Source organism: Ipomoea nil, unplaced genomic scaffold (assembly GCF_001879475.1).
Source record: "Ipomoea nil cultivar Tokyo-kokei standard unplaced genomic scaffold, Asagao_1.1 scaffold0382, whole genome shotgun sequence".
Lineage (NCBI taxonomy): Eukaryota > Viridiplantae > Streptophyta > Magnoliopsida > Solanales > Convolvulaceae > Ipomoea > Ipomoea nil.
In genome coordinates, this window is record NW_017616810.1 from 269,864 (window position 1) to 289,633 (window position 19,770).

Genomic DNA, 19,770 nt, shown 5'->3' on the forward strand with positions numbered 1-19,770 from the left:
ACAACACGGACGTTCGTACTATGTATGAGATTAGATTTAAATTTAAAATGTCATGTTCATTCAGAAAATTCGAATGTCAATTTGATTATATGGATGTGAGTTTAAATAAACAAGTCAATATACTCGCATAGATCCAATGTTGGTATCTTAGAATTGGCAAGAAACATGTGTTTGATATGAAATGGAATGAAGACAAAACACAAGATTTAGGAAGCAATGTATGAGAATTGTCCAAACATTAAATGCACCAAATTTTGTATTGGTTGACCAGGCAATTGCGAGATACTAAGGCATGTTCACTGAATGAAAACTTTTCAATATTTCCAGAAAAAATAGAGGGGGTGGGGGAATGAAATTTGTGTTCAACGTTTGGTTTTCATAATTCCATCTAAAAATGAAAAATATTAAATTCCATGTTTTTTACTTTTCTACTCAAACTAAAGTTGTTTTTCATTTGTAAAATAATGGAAAAACACGGGTTAAGTATGTATCTACAAGATTATTCATTACTATTTTCTACTCTTTAATTTTTTTCAAAACGTTTTTATATTTCAAGTGGACCTACTTGTTTTGAAAAAACAAAAGGAAGAAATGGAAAATGAACAAGCAAGGTAGAAAAGGGAGTTTTTTTTTTTTTTTTTCCAAACTAAATTGGCAAGTGTAGACGTGTAGTGTAAGATCATTAATAGTATTATTGTCGGAACCATTCGATTTTAAATTACCATTAACAGGGCGTTTGGTTGGGGGAATTACGTGGGAAAGGAATTGCAATTTCATGGGAGATGAATTACTGGGAATAAAGTGAGAATTTAAATTCTAGTGTTTGGTTTATAAGAATAGAATTACTGGGAATTTCAATTCCAATGTTTGGCATACATGGGAATTTAAAGGGAATAAGTAATATAAAGTCCAAAATGTCCATTGTGTTGTCAAGCATTAATTTTAGATTAAAAAAGGGAGGGGCAATTTTGACTCATCACTATCTGTTTTTCTTCCTAAAATTTAAGGAATTAAAATCCCAGGGGGACATGGGATTTTAATTCAATGAAAATGAGAGAATTGCAATTCTTTTCAACCAAACAAGGGAATTTTGTGGCCTTTAAAATTAGGTGGGAATTAAGTGGGAAGAGAATTTAAACTCCCTTCAACCAAACGCGCTGTAAACTTCAGTAGTTCGGCGTATACTTGCAAAAAAAAAAAAAAAAAAATTATGAAACCTACTTTTTTTTTTTTTTTTTGAAAAATGGAAAATGAAAAAAAGCAAGGTAGAAAAAGGGAGAAAAGAAAATATTTATTTTTTCCAAACTAAATTGGCAAGTAAATGTAGACGTGTAGTATAAGATTATTAATGATCAATGACTCATATATCATCTCATTTTTCACTTGAGAGTATCTTCACACTTGAACCACTTTGTACATATACTAAAACCCCAATTCTATGGTCGTTGATGAACTATGATTGATGATTGAAATCAATCTCACTTTTTATGGCCTGCTTGGTATACATAAATTGCAATTCTTTTCCTTTACAGTTTCACACCAACCATGGAATTGCATGGAAAAGGAAAAGAAGTGTGTATTAACAAATTTGCATTTAATTGTTGTTGTAGTTATTATCATTACACAAGTGTATTTTTTTTCTTTATATCGCTTTTTTCCTTTCAATTTCTAGTAATTATATTCATACCTACAAAACAATAAATTTTAAATTCTTAATTTATTCCCATATTATTTCTTTTCCACAAAATTACAAATTCATTTCCTTATAATTCTCTCTTTCCAATTCAACTAAACGTATTGGTACAACCGTACAAAAAACAAAGTTACAATTAACCTACTGAAGCACAAAGAGCCGATAACACCTCCACTGAGGCTCGAACTCACAATCTTCCATATGAGAGTATGCCTCCACTGAAGCTCGAACTCACAATCTCCTATAATCCTATAGGAAAGTCGAACCCGGGTGCTATCTATGCACAAGGTGCTTAGCAAGAGAGCCATATCTCTAATGCATGTGATTTCTTTTTTTTTTTTTTTTTTTTTCCTTTTAATATCAAAACTATTATCCCATATGATAAGATAGACATTAACTATCTGTAAATATTTTTCTTCTAAAAGGTTGAATCTCAACTTTAAAAGCTTCTTATATTCCGACTTAACAAAACATCTAAAAAGATGTAAATCACGATTCGATAATTTAATAACTCAGCAAACATGAATCTATCAATTTGTATATGTCCTTCTCGAAGGAGTTGGAGAGTTGGACGGCAAAACCTTGAAAACATACAACCGGCTTTGAAAATGCACACAACATTTCAAAAAACAAAACGATTAACACTGTTGGAGCCGAGGGACAACATTTTGGATGCATTCTGCAGGTATCAGTCAATTTATAATCATTTCATTTCTACATCTGTATATATTATTTTATTATAGAATGAATATATGCACTCTTCAGTCTATTTGGAATTTTTAAGGTGTGAATTAATATTATTACCTTTTTTTTTTATTACAACCACACCTGATTTGTTTTATTGTATAGATATTAGGAAAAGAGATAAGTGTTGATAATATTCGGAACAATTAAAATACAAAGTAATATACATGGTTGTATAGAGTTAATCTCATAAGAGGTCTTTTGTCTGTGGTGGTAATTTTAAATTTAGTCCTAAACGTTTTTGTCATTTAACATCTCAGATTATTATTTTTTGGATGTACACTTATAGTCCTTCTCATGACTCTTCCTATTTTTAGTAAGGGCATTTTTGTCTCTTCATAGTTTTCTTTTGCTATTTGTCCGGTTTCAACCGGTTTAATTGGTTTAGGACTTTACTAAAATCCAGTTGAAAAATATGGTTACTAAAAATAAGATGTTACATAAAGCTCTAAACCAATTAAATCGGTTGAAACCAAAAAAATAACAAAAGAAAACTATGAAAAGACAAAAATGTCCTTACTAAAAATAGGAAAAGTCATGCAAAGGACTAAAAGTGTCCAAAAAATAATAGTCTAGAATGTTAAATGACAAAAATGATAGTCTGAGACTAAATTTGAAATTACCACTAAAGGATCATTGGTGGAATTAACTCTGGTTGTATATATATGGTAAATAATAAAAAAGGCATGGGTGATAATAGTTGCTCTCTTTCGTTACAATCACACATGGTATGTCTTATTGTACCAGATATAATAGGACAAGTGTGGTATGTCTTATTATGCCAAATATAATAGGACAAGTGTTGATAATACCTTATATGACTCAATCACCTGATATATTATAATAATGATAAGTATTGATAATACTTGTACAACCTAAAGAAAAATGGGTACATTTAAAAAAAAAAAAAACAAAAAAAAAAAAAAACAAAAAAAAACTGATTCTAATAGTTAGTAAGAAAATTCTTGTATAATGTTGGTGATTTATGTATGAGCTATGATAAACCATAATTTCCAAGTATTGATATGAAAATCTCTCTATGCATAATAAGTTTTCCACATTAATGCAAAGATCCAAAACATAGCCAAGAAGGGAACAAGATGAGGTCCCATGATCAAATTTTCCCATAAGGTGGCCAGATATGTTATTAAGCCCATAGTTTGTCCGAATAAAACATTTATATATGAAACACGATAAGATTGTTACATTATAATATAATTTAGTACAATTATAACTGCAGGTTATTGGGGTATTTGATAAATAATTATTAGCTAATTATAGAAAAATGTTTGATAAATTAGTTGTTAGCTGATAGCTAATTACATACGAAATGACTTTTTAAAAAAAAAAAAAAAACTGATTTAAATTTTAGCTTTTTAAATTTTAACATTTTAAAACAATAAATTGTTACAAAGCTAATTAATTGGTTAATCAAATCAAACAGTTAGGAAGTGAGTAATCAACAGCTTTTGATTGTTTTATATGAAATTTGTCAGCATGAGTACAGAAGAAAATTAAACTTCCCTGAATCTGCCCTGAATTTAGTATGGAGATTCGTGGGACAACTTAAACATCTTTCCTATGATGGCTGTAATTAAGAAGTGCTGGCATATGTACAACACTTTCATTCAAAAAAAAAAAAAGTAAAAAATAAAAATAAAAATAGAACCCAAAAAAACTGAATCAAAATTTTTGTTTTTTTTCCCCATAAAATTTGCTTCAATAATTATATTCTGGGTCAAGGAGAGCTTGGAAATACAGCTTCTTGGTCCTCCCTAGAATTGATCCTTTCAACTAACATATCCAATGCTTCTTTCATCCATATTTGTTTGCAAACCTCTCTGGCTTCCGTCACAGACATCTGCACCCCGCAAAATTTTTAGTTAGTTTGATGAACGTAACGTAAAGCTATTTTTTTGGTAACTTAAAAATTGAAAATGTGACAGGGGAATTGAACTTACCCATTCTCTTCTTCTGAGATTTTTCTCAGGCCAAAGGTCGAGTTGTTCGGTCACGAGCAAAGGGAACATGTAGCCTTCGTGATAGATTGCGCGGCTCTTGCTCTTGACTATCCATTTCCCCAACTCAGGCTGGAATTAGAATAAAATAACGTTAAGATCTGATTTTATATATATACAACAAGGAATGTTAATTGTGACGATTTTTTTTCAAATTTGACGAACCTCAACAATGCCAAGAACTCCGGCTTCTTCGATGGATTCACGAGAGGCGGCTTCTTCGACGGATTCATCTAGCTCCCAGCCTCCTTTGGGGAACATCATTGCTTGACCCTTTTGTGAACTTATCATCAGGACCTCCAATTCGTCGTTAATTGTGTATCTGTAAGGTATGCATCTGCATTTGCGACAAATTTTTAAAAACAGAAAGAAAGTCAACACCCATGCGCGGCGAAACGATTTGCGACAAATGGTATTTGAGGAAATCGACGAAAAACTAGTTGTGACGAATTGAAGAACATACCCGACGACGAGACGCTGACCTTTGTTGTACCTCTGCAAATTCCGTCCCGTACGAGAAACCATACACACCACCATCTTTTCTCTTTCTTTTTTTTTTTGTTTTGTGACGAATTGAACCCTTTGATTTTAATCAAACTTGCTAAAGAAAGCTGCAACGACCCCAAAAGATTGAAACGTCGCTAAAAATGATCAGAAAAAACTCTTTTTGTTTTTGGCTTGTTTGATATGGCTTTTAGTATGGGTTTCGTGTTTGCTAAATTTGGTTTTTAGATAGGATAGGAATGAGATGTTGTGGGGGATAGGGGTTAGGCAAAGGGCTTAAATAGATGTTTGGGAGGGGCGACGAAAAGGTGGGCGTTTTTGTATTGTGGTTCTCGTCTTTTTCTTTTTCTTTTTTCTTCTTCTTTTTTTTTTTAAATTAAAAAAATAATAATAATAAATGAATAAAATAATATTGCGTTAACAAACACCGTGGATGCGTAGATGCGAGGCGAATGGGAGAAATTGACGGCCGCAGTTTATACTCTGACGCCACGCGGCTCGGCTCATAGTGGCTTCTAATAAGAGCTGCGTATTAGCGTATATGCGGCCTTCTTTGTTGCTTCTCAAAGTCTCCCACTCTCGTCACCGTCACAAATGGACTTCTTTCAAGCAAAACGTGACAAGTAAGCTTTTATGTAACATTTTATAATACTTTAGCCAAAATATTAAAGCAAGAATTTAATCCTTGGTGACTAAGCATCAACTTAAAATGCAATTGTAAGGTCAACTATGGTCATGTTGGTAAAATAGTTAGTCTATAGGTTAATTTTGATTTATTTTACTACTATTAGTTGTTTGACTTGGTTTATAAAGCAATATAAATGTTTGGTTAATTAGTTTTTTGTACTCCGAAATGTTAAAATTCAAAAAGCTACTCAAAGCAATTTTTTCAATTAGTTTTTTTTTAGAAAAGAAATTATGGCCCTATTTGGTAAAATGGCTAGTAGCTGATAGCTAATTGTGTTAATTAGAGGGTATAAATAGTTGATAACATTAGCTGATTGTAGAAAAATATTTGGTAAATTAGCTGTTAGCTGATAGCTGTTTGGTATAATTTCCTTTCTCAAAAAACTAATTGAAAAAGTTGCTTAGGGTAGCTTTTTGAATTTTAACCTTTTGGAGTTGCAAAAAGCTAATTAACCAAACATTTATATTGATATTTTAACTAAATTAAACAATTAATAGTAGTCAAATAAGTCAAAATTGGCCTATAGGCCAGTTTTTTACCAAACAGCTATCAACGAATAGCTAATTTACCAAATACATTTCTACAATCAGCTAATGTTATCAATTAATTATATCCTCTAATTAATACAATCCGCTAACAACTAACATCTATTTATCAAACAGGTCTAATTTTTCAGGATAAGACTATTCTCATTCATACAATTTTCTCTCCCTTTCAAAATGGTAAAAAAAAAAAATTGTAATTAGTCACCATTCACTCACCATGCATACAATTATCTCATCTCTTTTAAAAGTAATCTCACGGAGTCACTTTCAAATTACCTAAGAATTACAGCGTTGCAGATAGCCTAAGAATTAATCTTTGTGAAAAGGAAAACGGGACACATATATTCTCAAGCAAGGTATCCTGAAATTCTTCCAAGGCCACACTACCTTTTTTTAAAAAAAAAAATCTTTTATTCTTTTAAATAAAATTAAAATGTTGAATATATTGTATATAATACACTACATTATGAAGTGTTCCTTGAATAAACTTATTCATATGTAATAACTTATAAATCATACCGGAGAGGGAAAATACACAAAGAAGGCCATGCGTGACAAGTTCAACCAAAAAAATGTTGACAAGAATTGAACTCGACCATTTCACGACTATTCATTAAACTTCTTGCTTGATCACATAATTGCTACACAAAATGGGAGCTTAATTATAAGGTCATCCACAATGGTCCTTCTCTTATCTTCTCATTTGGTGGGTCCAATTCATCGACATCACCTTATAATCTTCCCTGACCTCCTATTTTCTCTTCAACCCTTTTCCCCTTTTCTCCCTTTTCGGTGAGTCCTACTCTTTTTCACTCCAACACATTATATATTATAAATGACAAAATAAAAATTCTTTGAATTATAAAATATAATTTCATAAATTAAAATTCATATTTAAAATCAATCTACCGAACAAATTAACATTTAGTAACATATAAAAATTTTAAATAATAAATATAACAACAATTAATACAATTAAAAATAAATTAAAATCAAAATATAAAAATAGAATTTTAAAAATATAATAATAATAATAAAATTATAACAACCATAATGAGGCTATTGTTTATATATATATATATATATATATATATATATATATATATATATATATATATATATATATATATATATATATATATATACACACACAAAGCAAAGGTGTGGTCGGCCGTTCCCCAACTCTGTGAGTAAATTGTGGCGTATGAGCGGCATGCGTAATTGAGCATACTCTTACAGATCGAGACAAAGTTGTCTCTACAGAGTATGCTTCAATTCCCTCCCTTCTAATTGTTTTATCTCATTTTTTCTCCCTTTATTTCTATTTAATCTCCCCCATTAGAAATGTCTTAAGGTTACAATTGGTTATTAATTTAATTTTGTGTTTAGTTTTAAAACTCATACGTCGTTAACATAAATTTTATATTGTTTAAATATTTTGGGAATGGGTTTTTGGTACATATCTCACTTTTAATTATAATCACCACATGATCCAAAATCATTTCAAATAATATAAAAAAATTACAAATTATTGTGGTGGCAAGTAAGGGTAGGTTGGAGGTGATGGTAATGAATGAAAACTCATGTGCATTTAAGCATTTTCATATATAAAAAAATTATCAACAAATTAAATGAGTTTTATGTATCAAAGACTCTACTTCGTAAGAATTATTTAAGGGTTTATAAATTATTTTAAATTATAATTATTTAATTGTATTTGATAAATAAAAAAAATAAAACCATAAAATAAGCTCATATTTTCATATATACACTAATTTTCATCATGGCTAAAAAAAACCCTTGCCATTTTATGCTAATAAAAATCTATTATTTTACAAAAATAACATACTTTATCCAATCCATTCTACATTATTGCAAATTTTTAAGGGTGGAGAATGTGGACCATAGATCAACACTTAGTGCATCACATGCACTTAGTACATCACAAAAATATACTTGGTGCAGACAACTACAAAAATGCTATATATATATATATATATATATATATATATATATATGTGTGTGTGTGTGTGTGTGTGTGTGTGTGTGTGTGTGTGTGTGTGTGTGTTTATATTTATTTATTTATTATATTCCGCTTATAACAACTATTATTTTAGCTTTTAGTTAACTTACAACTTTTCAATGAAGTGTGACAAACAGAGTCCAAAAGAAATTGCAAGGAAAATACATCTTTTGTAGTTTTAAATTCTTTTCTTATGTGAAGAAAATCAAGAAATAATATTATTAATTAAATTTTATAAATAATTCAGTTGAACAGAAAATTCGGTATTTTAATATTTTAGAAAACTAGAGTATTTTTAAATTAGTAAACCACATAAATGGACGGAAGAAATACTGTATTTATTTATTTATTATTTATTCTAACGTGAAATTGTCAAATATTGCTGCTATATTTAAGGCTTCCTTAATCATTGGTGATTCTGCAAAAATGTCATTATGGAAGTCCACGCGGCCATCTAATTAGTTCAGAAGTGCAGATGATAATTATAATATTATTACAACACCAAATAAATATAAAATAAATACATATTTTAAAAAAATCAAGAGTTTAAATCTGAAAAATAATTGCACCTATGATTCGGAATATAAAGTCTTAGCATATTTAATCTCTATATTATAAGTTTCACCATTTTTAATTTTTAAACTGTTAGTGAAGTGATGCTATTGATCCCTTTTTAAAATAAAATTGTAGAAATTTATTGTTATTCATTAAAAAAAAAATAATTAATTAGAATTAGTAGCTAACATAATTTTACTTCATATTCTTTTCTCTTTTTAATTTATCCAAAAATCGCACTTTAACTTCATGACTTGATGAATTAAAATGTAAACAATTGATCTTCATTACACTAATTTTTTTTTCCATCAATTTAATATATATATATATATATATATATATATATATATATATATATTGCATTTTTTGTTACTAGCCATGAAGTTTGAGTATGATTTTAGGTGAAAAATGAGAAATAATTAAGATGTAAAATTTTGGTACTAGTCACATACTCAACTAAGATGTTAGAAGAGTAACAGTAAATTTTAACAAACTGTCAATGGAAGAACATAAGAAATTACATTAAAATCTAAGGGCTAAAAGTAGTAACGTTTATATGCCTCAAAATGGCGGGGCGACTAATTAAGTGGATGAAATATATATGATTTTTGAAAGTTACGAGTTTGATTATTGAGAGCACCCTCTCGATTATAATATAAAGACTGAATTTGTTATTGTCTTATAATTCGAAAATAAAAAAATATAAATTTCTTTTTTAAAATATTAAAAAGGGAAAATAATGCATGTGAATACAATTAATTGCTTTTCGTAGTTGTTGCCTAACGTATCCACCCGATGGTCTGTTAGGCAGGGCGCATTATTTCTATGTTCTTCAAGAGGGATATTTATTTTAAAAGAAATTTAAATGAAATAATAGACTATCTTTAATTATATAAAATTAATTTGTCAGACCAGTATTCATGCCTACAACATGATCCCAGTGAAGACAAAATTTTAAACTTCCCATATTTTGTTTGAAGTGAGATTTTAAACTTCCCATATAAAATATCATTTATTTATGAAATAAATCTGATAGCTTATTTGTAAGCCGTAATTCTTTCAAACAAAATTAACACATTCATCTTCTTGACAAGACAAATCTCATTTATAATTAAGATGTAGTTACTCATATAATTAGTTAGGTAACAATAATTTTTCAAGTTTGACTTGTCATTGAACTACTTACAGCTCGATTTTATTAGTTTGAGTCGATTAATTATGAACAACCTAGATTGGTTTACCTTTTTGTGGTCCTTTGCCACTTAAAGTTACTTGGCGAGAGTGCATCTTCGAGTAGTGAGCACTACAAATGAATATATATCAAAATCATGATTGTAAAATCGCGCCTAGGCACTGTCCAACTGTGACGCTTTCCCATTTAGGCCCCACCTTGTCAGCCGACCGACTAGGCGCCTAACTCTGTCGAGTCAACCGAGTTAACTTGATTGACTCGACCAAGTTATTATTATTATTATTATTTGCAATTCCAAGACTCATGTGATTATATATATATATATATATATATATATATATATATATATATTAATTACAATACAAACACGCACAATTTTTTTTTTTAGTCTTCCGTCTAAGTAGTTTAGGCGCTAGGTGGGCCTCTAACGCTCGATTAGCGTTTAGTGTATTTTGCAACCTTGATCAAAATATAAAATATAATGAAGCTACTTCAAAATTTTTTATCATAGTTAATAGATGAATGATACCCTTTAACTAATAAATGAGTGTCATTATTAATCTTGTTTGTCTTAGTCGGTTAGTCCCCACATCCAAGCAACCTCTAACCAAATGTCAACTCCCCCATCTCCCTCCCAAAATAACAAAGTGGGGATTGAAAGGTGGTTAATTAACTGACTGATTATTTAATAATAATAATAATAATAATAATAATAATAATAATAATAATAATAATAATAATAATAATAATAATAATGATGATGCAATAATTAAAATGATTATGATTGGCCAAAATTGGGGTTCTTCTGGAATGAAATAAATAAGAAAAGGAACCGCCGGTCTTCCCCTTCCGGCAGAAGCCAGTGAGACATCAATTGTGACGAAAATGACCCTTACATTGGAACGTTTCTTAGCGTTATTTAATGTATGAATGAATGATTATTGCGCCGAAATGGATCCGGTCGTCATGGCCGGTTCCAGAATCCAGACTTTTTTAATGCTCCCATTTTCTTTCTCTTTAAGAAAACATACAAAACTACCTAAATATATATATATATATATATATATATATATATATATATATATATATATATATATATATATATATATATTTTTTTTTTTTTTAATATAAGGAGAATTATAAAAGTATCAAACAAGAAGTATATAAAATGAGACTACTATACAATAAACAAACTCTAATCATACTAGCAAAAAATTGAGTTTGAACGCTTAAGAGGATAATTGTAGACAATTTACAACTTACGTAGGTAACCAACTGATCTACACATATACTGGTTTTCCTATGCACGTGCCTTATTACTGAGCTACCAATCTCATTGTATAACTTCTTGTGTAATTGCTACAAGTAATTTTATTTTTATACTTTAATTTGGTTCACCAGTTATATTAAGTTTTGAGTAATTTGAAGTTAAGTTATTTTTAGGCTTTATTTGAGCACCATATACACTAAACCATTTTTTATATCAAGATTTGTACAATTTAATGTGATTTCAGCTTATTAATTAACTCATAGTTGATTACTTAGCTCATGATTTTCTATAGTACCAATCCGCATCAATTTCGATACTACCAGATACAATTATGTATACTATTTTGATAAGATCTAACATGATTTCAGCTCCTTTTTTTTTTAGGTGTACCTATGGTTTCCACTGTCCTGGCTGAATTGTAGGCACCTCTATTGGTGGGACACTGAGCTGAAGATTTAAGGTTGTTCCACACCCAAAGTCAATGATCAAACCACTGACCTTTGGTTAATGATGGATGAGTCCCTTCCACTCGACCATACTCAGATTTGATTTCACCTTATTAACTCGTAGTATGTGAAGACAAAAAATGATTTTGAAACAAGGAATAATTTGGCATGGGAAGGGCGCAGTAATTGGGATTAGTTTATGGAGTTGGAATAGTAAACGCGACGGAAAAGGTGACCAGTGACCAGGTCAAGGCTAGCTCAATCGTTACATAAAATTTGTGTGGTTCAGTGATCTGAATAAAGTTGACATTTAAAAAGGGGGTTTTTGGTAACGAAAATCTTGGGCAGGAAAATGGCAGAATCGCACCGGCCACATGTGACTTCACATTTTATATGACTTTTTCTGCCATCATACTCCCTACTAATAAATATTGCTATCTACCACATGCATAACATCTCCCTCCATTCCTCCCTATCTTCTCTAGAACAATATATATTTCAACTTGATTCGATAATTCAGGACCCACAACGAAAATTCATATCTATTAATTTATATTATAAATTTAATAAGAGCCAATAAAATTAGAGAGAAATTAAAAAATGTTGGTCCAATTGGTTATTGAAATGAAAAGTTTATATTATTTTGATTTTAGTATTTTTTTTTCTAAATGCATCTGCATTCCGTTAATGTAAACTTTAGTAACGTAATATTCCGTTAACTATTTATTATTTTTAACTTTATCATTGACTTCTATAAGGAAGGTCTTAGGTTCGAACATAATCCCAATCAGGATTGGCATAATTGTTGAACATATATATATATACTATGAATATGTTAGAGTGTATTAAAAATACAATATAAAATTTAACATAAACTTTGTTCAATTAATTAATCAGACTATATACATAGCATTTAAAGTTGAGCATCAAAGATTACAAATAAGGAGACTTGAAAATCATTTTCTTGAATATGTGTGTGTGTGTGTGTGTGTTAAATAGGTTTATTGGGATAAGTATGGACTAATTTGATCCATCCATCTAGGATGATCAATGGTCAAAAAATGACGGGGTCAATTTTATAAATATTGATTTTATGACTTTTGGGCAGTCAATGCATGGCTGACCAACACAACTGTTAAAATAACGAATATATGAAACTATAGAAAATATAGAGAGAATACGAGTATTGTATTGCTGAATATTGCTTGTGAATAGTGTAAATTGCTTCTCCCTCCTCATGTACAGGGGTCTATTATATTTATGCATATTTTAGGCTAAGAGCCTTACAAAGAATAGAAATCATATATTGTCCCATATTGGGAGTCTTTGTTACATTGGGAATAAAGAATCTAATTCAACTACATTATGAATAATAAGCACAATCCCTATTGCATTATGAATAATTAATAAGCATAATCTTATCAAACTCCTTGACTGTCTCGTGCTGGGTATCTCTTTGGCTAGTTCGACCTGGTTACTTTGAGGGCGGTCCATCTAGTCGGCCTAGTATACCATCCATCAATAAATATTAGTATAAGGGATTTAACTTAGCGATTCCATGCATCTATTTCTTTAATGTAACAAAACAAATTGGACTAAATCTGTTCTTTTGCAAACTAGCACCAGTAACCCAATTGCACATGAGACACTATCAAAAAAACATAAGCGGGCAAACAATGAAGACGAAGACAATGACAAACCTATCCAAAAGCGAATTAAGAAAACTTAGACTAATTCTAACCAAAAGTAGTGTCTACTAGACTACTACCTAACACTACCAACTACAATAAGTATTTAGGCAATTGTTTTTAGAAAATTATAAATTAAACAATAATTTTAGTGCCAACTATAATGAACTTCTTCTATTAAATCAGTCGCGTAATGCGCGTGTAAAACTTATCCCTATTATATATAACAACATTTTACTGTGACGATTGACATCAGTACTGATTGTTGAAAATTTTGCATTAATATGACATTTCGAGGCATTATTTTTGGTAGAGTACACTATCAGTTAGGGTTGGTTTTGAATGGGTTTAGATTTTCCTAATTGTGGTCCGTGGAGATGCATTTTGAGTATTTATACACTTAAAATGGTTAATAAATGAATAACAAATTGATTTTTAAAGTGTACCCGTTAAGTTGGGAAGTTGGAGTTTGAAAGGCTTTATAGGATAATAGTATGTGGATTTAAACTAATATAAATTATTTTTCAAATAAAAAAAAAAACTAATTTAAATTATTTAACATGTATTGTTTAAAGGGTTTTTTTTTTTTTTTTCCTCATAATGACTCCAAATCATGGGTGTGCCGGAAGATGCAATAATTTGTGGATTTTTGAGGAAATCATTTTTGGAAATAAATTTCAAATTCTTACACTAATTATATGTAATACAATTATGTATATCATGATTGTAATGTGTATTATTGGTAATTATTTTTAATATAATATTTAATAAAATCATATAGATATTACGGAGTAAAAAATTATATTTTATTAGATTATTATATCCAATTAACTAATGAATAAATTTGTCAATGCATGTGGCAGAGCTAAATGTGCCGGAATATTGGCCAATCTAAAGAATTATAGTGGGTCTAGTAGAACTAGACCAAGGCTAGGAGCTAGCCTAGTCGGCTAGTGAAGGAAGAATTATATTATCTGAGTTTGATTGTGAAAAAGGGTTTTTTTTTTTTTTTTCGACGGAAAAAATTATACGGAGTAATTATTATCTTAAATCTTAATGTGTGTATGTATTACATAAATTATGTTCCGTGTTGTCTTGATTAGAGCATCCCCTCATTACTCATTAGCATAAAATTTTACACTGTTTTTGAAGTGGCACGGAGAGAGGGAGGAGGGAGAGAAGAAGAAAAAGAAAAAAAGATTAGGCCAAAAAAAAAAAAAAAGACACACAGCCCCGCCTGCGTCTCCAGCACGCGAAGCCATGCAGAATACTTTGTTTTTCTTTCTCAACCAGTGGACTTCACAAAAGTCTATGGGTGATAATGCTCTTAGAGTTGTGGTTGTCATATATGATGTTTTCCTAGTGAGAGGCAAGTAATGTGCAAGGATGAAGACTTGAATCACAATGTAATTATGGTGACAATATTCATGTCCTTATAGAGACATTTGTTCCTATGTAAAATACAATATTTTTATTTTCTAGCAATAACATAGTTGTATTCTAGTAATCGATGCTCAAAATTATTTGTTTGCGCTTTGAGTTTATTTTTTAGGGATGAGAGAAATTCGGCAATTCGAAGTCATTATACCTAAGAAAAGTAAATTACATTAGAACAACTTTATGCAACAGGATGAACTAAAAAGATATTTATAAAAATCAAACTTGGATTTTGTTAGTACGAAAATTATGCTCCAGTTACTCGGCCACTCTTTTTGGAACAATTTTGGGTGTGTTTGGTTCAAAAACATTGGAATCGAGACGATAATAAGAATCAAACATTTGGTAATGATAATGCGTTTAAGCAGAAGGAGTTACTTTGTTTGGTAGTAAATACTAAATAGTAATTGGAATCAAAATAAATAAATAAATAAATCAATCAATAAATCATTAATATATAAGACAGACACACACACATATTCCATATTTAATGCATATATTATAATAATAATAATAATAATAATAATAATAATAATAATAATATTATTATTATTATTATTATTATTATTATTATTATTATTATTATTATTATTATTATTATTATTATTATTATTATTATAAAAGGGAAGTGTGATTTTAATGAAAATATGGTGGGTATAAAGCAGAGTGCATGAACCCGTGTATATAATGAATAATATGTTTTGCAAATTAAATCCAAAAAATCTTATATTAGATTGTGCATGTATTTGAGACTTGAGAGAGCCATTTAAACAGTTGCTTAAATTGACGTAATTGTTACTATTTTTGGTTTGAAATAATAACTACAATAATACAATTATGAATATGAATTTTTATTCCAAATATAACTAAATACTGATTTTTATTATCAATTATTAATTATGCCAAAGATTTTACAACCTGTTAGCAAACCATATTTTTCTATAAGAAAGTACTTTTCACTCCTTATAACTACTTATCTCTATTAGTCACTCCTAAATTAAAAAACAAAAAGTGCAATTCAAATCTAAAATTCGTCATTTGATTCTCATCCTAGTAGCCAGCCCACTATTTGTATTTTTTTAAAATTGAATGTTTAGTTTTTTTTTTTTTTTCTTGAATAGTAAGCTTGAAAATTTGTGGTTTTAATTTTTGAATGCTTAAAATTTTGTATTATAATTTATTTTATTTTTTAACCTTAAAATATGTCATTTGTTCTACATCTAATCCTCCAAATCTGCCATTAACAGATTGGATTAGATTACATGTGCACCCTTAGTCAATGCAGATGAGATTTTTTTAACTTAACTCTATCTTTAACAGATTGGATGCAAATTCACTCAAAATCAACTATAATTTGCTTTATGTTTACCCCATATAGGGATGACAATTCTACTCGCACCCAATGGGTTTCCCGCCCCTACGAATTTTAAAATACCCACGCAATTTGGGTAATGGGTGCGGGTATGAGGAGAATTTTGTATACCCGCGCGAGTATGGGGACGGGGACGCACTTATATATATTGTTATTAGTATTAATTTATTATATAAGTTTATTATATTTTATAATTAAAAATGCATAATGAATTAAACTTCTTAGTTTTTTGTTTATGAAAATTGAATAGGAACAACAGAAATAACATAATGAGTAAACACTTAATACAATTATTACTACCAACACAATTTTAGTTCCAATTAAGAGCTAACTTCATTGGTTTTTATTAAATTTTAGAGTTATATATGTTCAAACTTATAAAAAAAAATCCATGTAATAATCAGAATTGTAATATAAAATTTTTATTAGATTTAAGTGTAATATTAATAATTATAGTTGTAGGTTGGAATTACCCGCACCTGCAAAATCTACGCGGGACGGGTATGGGGTAGGAATTTCATTACCCGCGCAAGTACATGGAATGGGTTGGGAATGTGGGTGGGGGAGGGGGGGATATATCCCCCGCCCCATTGCCATTCCTAACCCCATATGAAACCCAGTACTCCCCATGAGATAACTAGAGATCTAATGGATCTGAAGCAATTAGAAAAAATAAAAAGCGGCAACATTTGTATAAATAATTTGAAATTTAAAGTGCAATTAGCAACACTATAGAGTACGTGCAATTTTTAACACTATAGAGTACAATTAAACAAAATTACATAGTGCATTATTTATCGATAAATCCTGAAAACTGAATCAAAAGAATAAGCTCAAATGTAGAATATATATAAATACTAAACTCCTAAATAGTAAAAATGTAAACTCAAAAGCGGAACTAATGGGGCGTTTGGTTGGAAGGAAGGAATTAGAGGGGAAAAGAATTGTAATTCGGTGGGAAAAGAATAAGTTGGGAATAAAGTAGGAATTCAAATTACGGTGTTTGGTAGGGAGAAATATAATTATTGGAATTGAGAATGAAATAAGTGGTATAAAGACTAAAATACCTTTGTGTAATAATAATAGTAATAACAACTAAGGTTAGTAATGTCATTTCATATGTTTTTCCTTTCTCAAATTCATTGAATTGCAATTCAACAAAAGGAGGGAATTGCAATTCTGTGGAATTGCAATTCCCTCCAACCAAACAATGTAATTGAGGCATCCACTGAATTGTAATTCAATTACAGCTAAATTACAATGAAGAGAAAATTTCAATTCTGGTCCATTGACTATTAGGGGTCTATTAATTGCAGCACTTGACTATTAAAACTGTTAATGTAGTACCTTGACTATGCGATTTCTATCAATTTTGGTCACTCCGGCCAAATCAAAGTCGAATTTCCACCGGAAATATTTTAGTCAAACATTTCTCCGATTTGGCAGGGGCAAATAAGACTTTTCACGTGCTAATATGGTATGTGTATCCGGGCTGTTGACACCCGACCCGTTTCTATTTTGTAAACCCGTTCAAATATCCACTTTTCCCTCCGATAACCCAACCTCTGAACCCTAATTGAATAACCTAATTGAATCGAAGAAGGAAGGAAGGACCAGTGAAGACGACGTTGAGTTGAGAGAAACCTCCAGTGAAACGACGAAAGAAGAAACAGTCGTGGTGCATACCAGGAAGTATTTCAGGAAGAAGGACGCGCTGCATACGAGGCATTTCAATGGCTGTCAGTGGTTAGTATTTCATTTTCATTTACTGAAGTTGTTTGAATTTGGTAGGTGGTGCTTTAAATATGCTCGTTATACTACATGTGGGGACCAATTTTGAGATTGGAGTTGTTTTTTGAGTTCAGTGTTTTCAGCTGTTGTTATTGTGCTTTTAGCATTCTCTGGAAATTACATGTGGGGACCATATGTAGCTTAAAGTTGGGTGTTCATTTGAGTGCTGAGTGGGTGGTGTGGAATGTGTTCATATATGCCTTTGTTGGTGGGGACCAAATTGTTTATGCCTTTGTTGTGTTCTGTGTATATGCTAAGCTAAGTGGGACCACTATGTCTGTTAATTTAGGAGTACTTATATGCTCTTTAAGTAGTTATTTTATTATTTTGCTGCTTTCCAGGGGATGATCTTGGCCTTTTGATGTGTTTATCTTCCACAATGGTGTAATAAATTGGCAAGGAGAAACTAAATACATGGGGGGTGATGTAGAAATCTATGAGAAGGTGCTAGCTAAGGATCTGTGTATACAATTTTTTAAGGATAAGATTGAAGATCTAGGGTATTCTTCAATAGGAGCATACATTTATCATGGTGGACAGGGTATTTGTAAGTTACTACAAAATGATATTGATGTAGAAAACTGTCTAAGAGAAGCAGAGACTGAAGGAAAAATGTTGGAGATTTGGGTAGAAACTATGGATGAAAATGACTTTTTTCCAGCTGAAGTTGAGTTTGAGGGTGAATTGGAAAGTGAGTTAGAGGTTGAGGTTGAGTGTTTGAATAGTGAGGCTGATTTACCCATGATTGAGGAAGAGTTATCCTTGAGTGAGGCTGAGTTATCAATGAGTGAGCCAGATTTAACCATGAGTGACCCAGAGGTGAATATGAATGAAGCACACATTTCTACATCACCCCCCAGGATTGTTCCAGAGGTAACAGAAGAAGAGGAAGAACACTGTCAAAATGTGTCATATGATTGGGATGATATTCAGTTTTCAGATGAAGCATCTGTAGTTGAATCTGACAGTGATGGGGAAAGTAAATGGCCTGTGTTCAGAGAAGCTACTGACATGAGTGATCCAGAGTTTAAATTAGGCATGACATTTGCTTCTAAGAAACAGTTTAGAGAAGCAGTGCAGAATTATGGTTTCAAAAATGGGAAAGATATCGGAACTGTTAGAAATGATGCTTTGAGGGTTATAGTTGAGTGTTCACAGGATGGTTGTCCTTGGAGAATAGGACTGAGGAAAGTGCTTCACTCACATGCTTGGAGGATTTTGTACATGGTTGATGTGCATGAAGGTTGTTCTTGGGTTTGGGAGAACAAAATGGTAAAAGCTGCTGTGGTTGCAAAGAGGTGGGCCAAACAACTGTATAACAACCCTGAATGGATGATGAAAAAATTTAGGGATACAGTAACAAGTGAAGAGGGGTTTTATTTAAGTGATCAACAAGCCTACAGGGCAATGTGGAAAGCCAAGAAACAGAGAATTGGTGATGCTGAAGACAACTTCAAGAAGCTATGGAGCTACTGTGCTGAAATGGATAAGACAAACCCTATGACTAGGTATAAAGTGAAGCTGAGTGACTTGCAAGATGGGATTACTTGCCAGGAAAGATTCTTAAGGATGTACATTTGCTAGGATGCCTCCAAACAAGGATTCAGACATTGTAGACCTCTAATAGGATTGGATGGCTGTCATTTGAGAAGTGGAACTGGTGGGATGCTCCTCACTGCAGTGGGTGTTGATGCTAATGACAGTATTTTCCCACTTGCCTATGCTATTGTAGAAGGGGAAAGGAGGGAGTCTTGGTCTTGGTTTCTAAACTTCCTAGCTGAAGACTTGGGGATAACAAAGGATA

General features: G+C 30.9%; 1 protein-coding gene across 1 annotated transcript; it reads right to left on the reverse strand.

Annotated features, from left to right (window-relative positions):
- Positions 1-3,889: 3,889 nt before the first annotated feature.
- On the reverse strand, positions 3,890-5,229 carry LOC109171875 (nudix hydrolase 17, mitochondrial-like). Its single transcript, XM_019320958.1, has 4 exons — positions 4,919-5,229; positions 4,621-4,792; positions 4,399-4,527; positions 3,890-4,298 (listed from the first exon to the last, which is right to left on the reverse strand). The coding sequence occupies exons 1-4, from the start codon at positions 4,990-4,992 to the stop codon at positions 4,176-4,178; spliced, it is 498 nt and encodes a 165-aa protein (XP_019176503.1). The 5' UTR covers positions 4,993-5,229; the 3' UTR covers positions 3,890-4,175.
- Between the last annotated feature and the right edge of the window lie 14,541 nt (positions 5,230-19,770).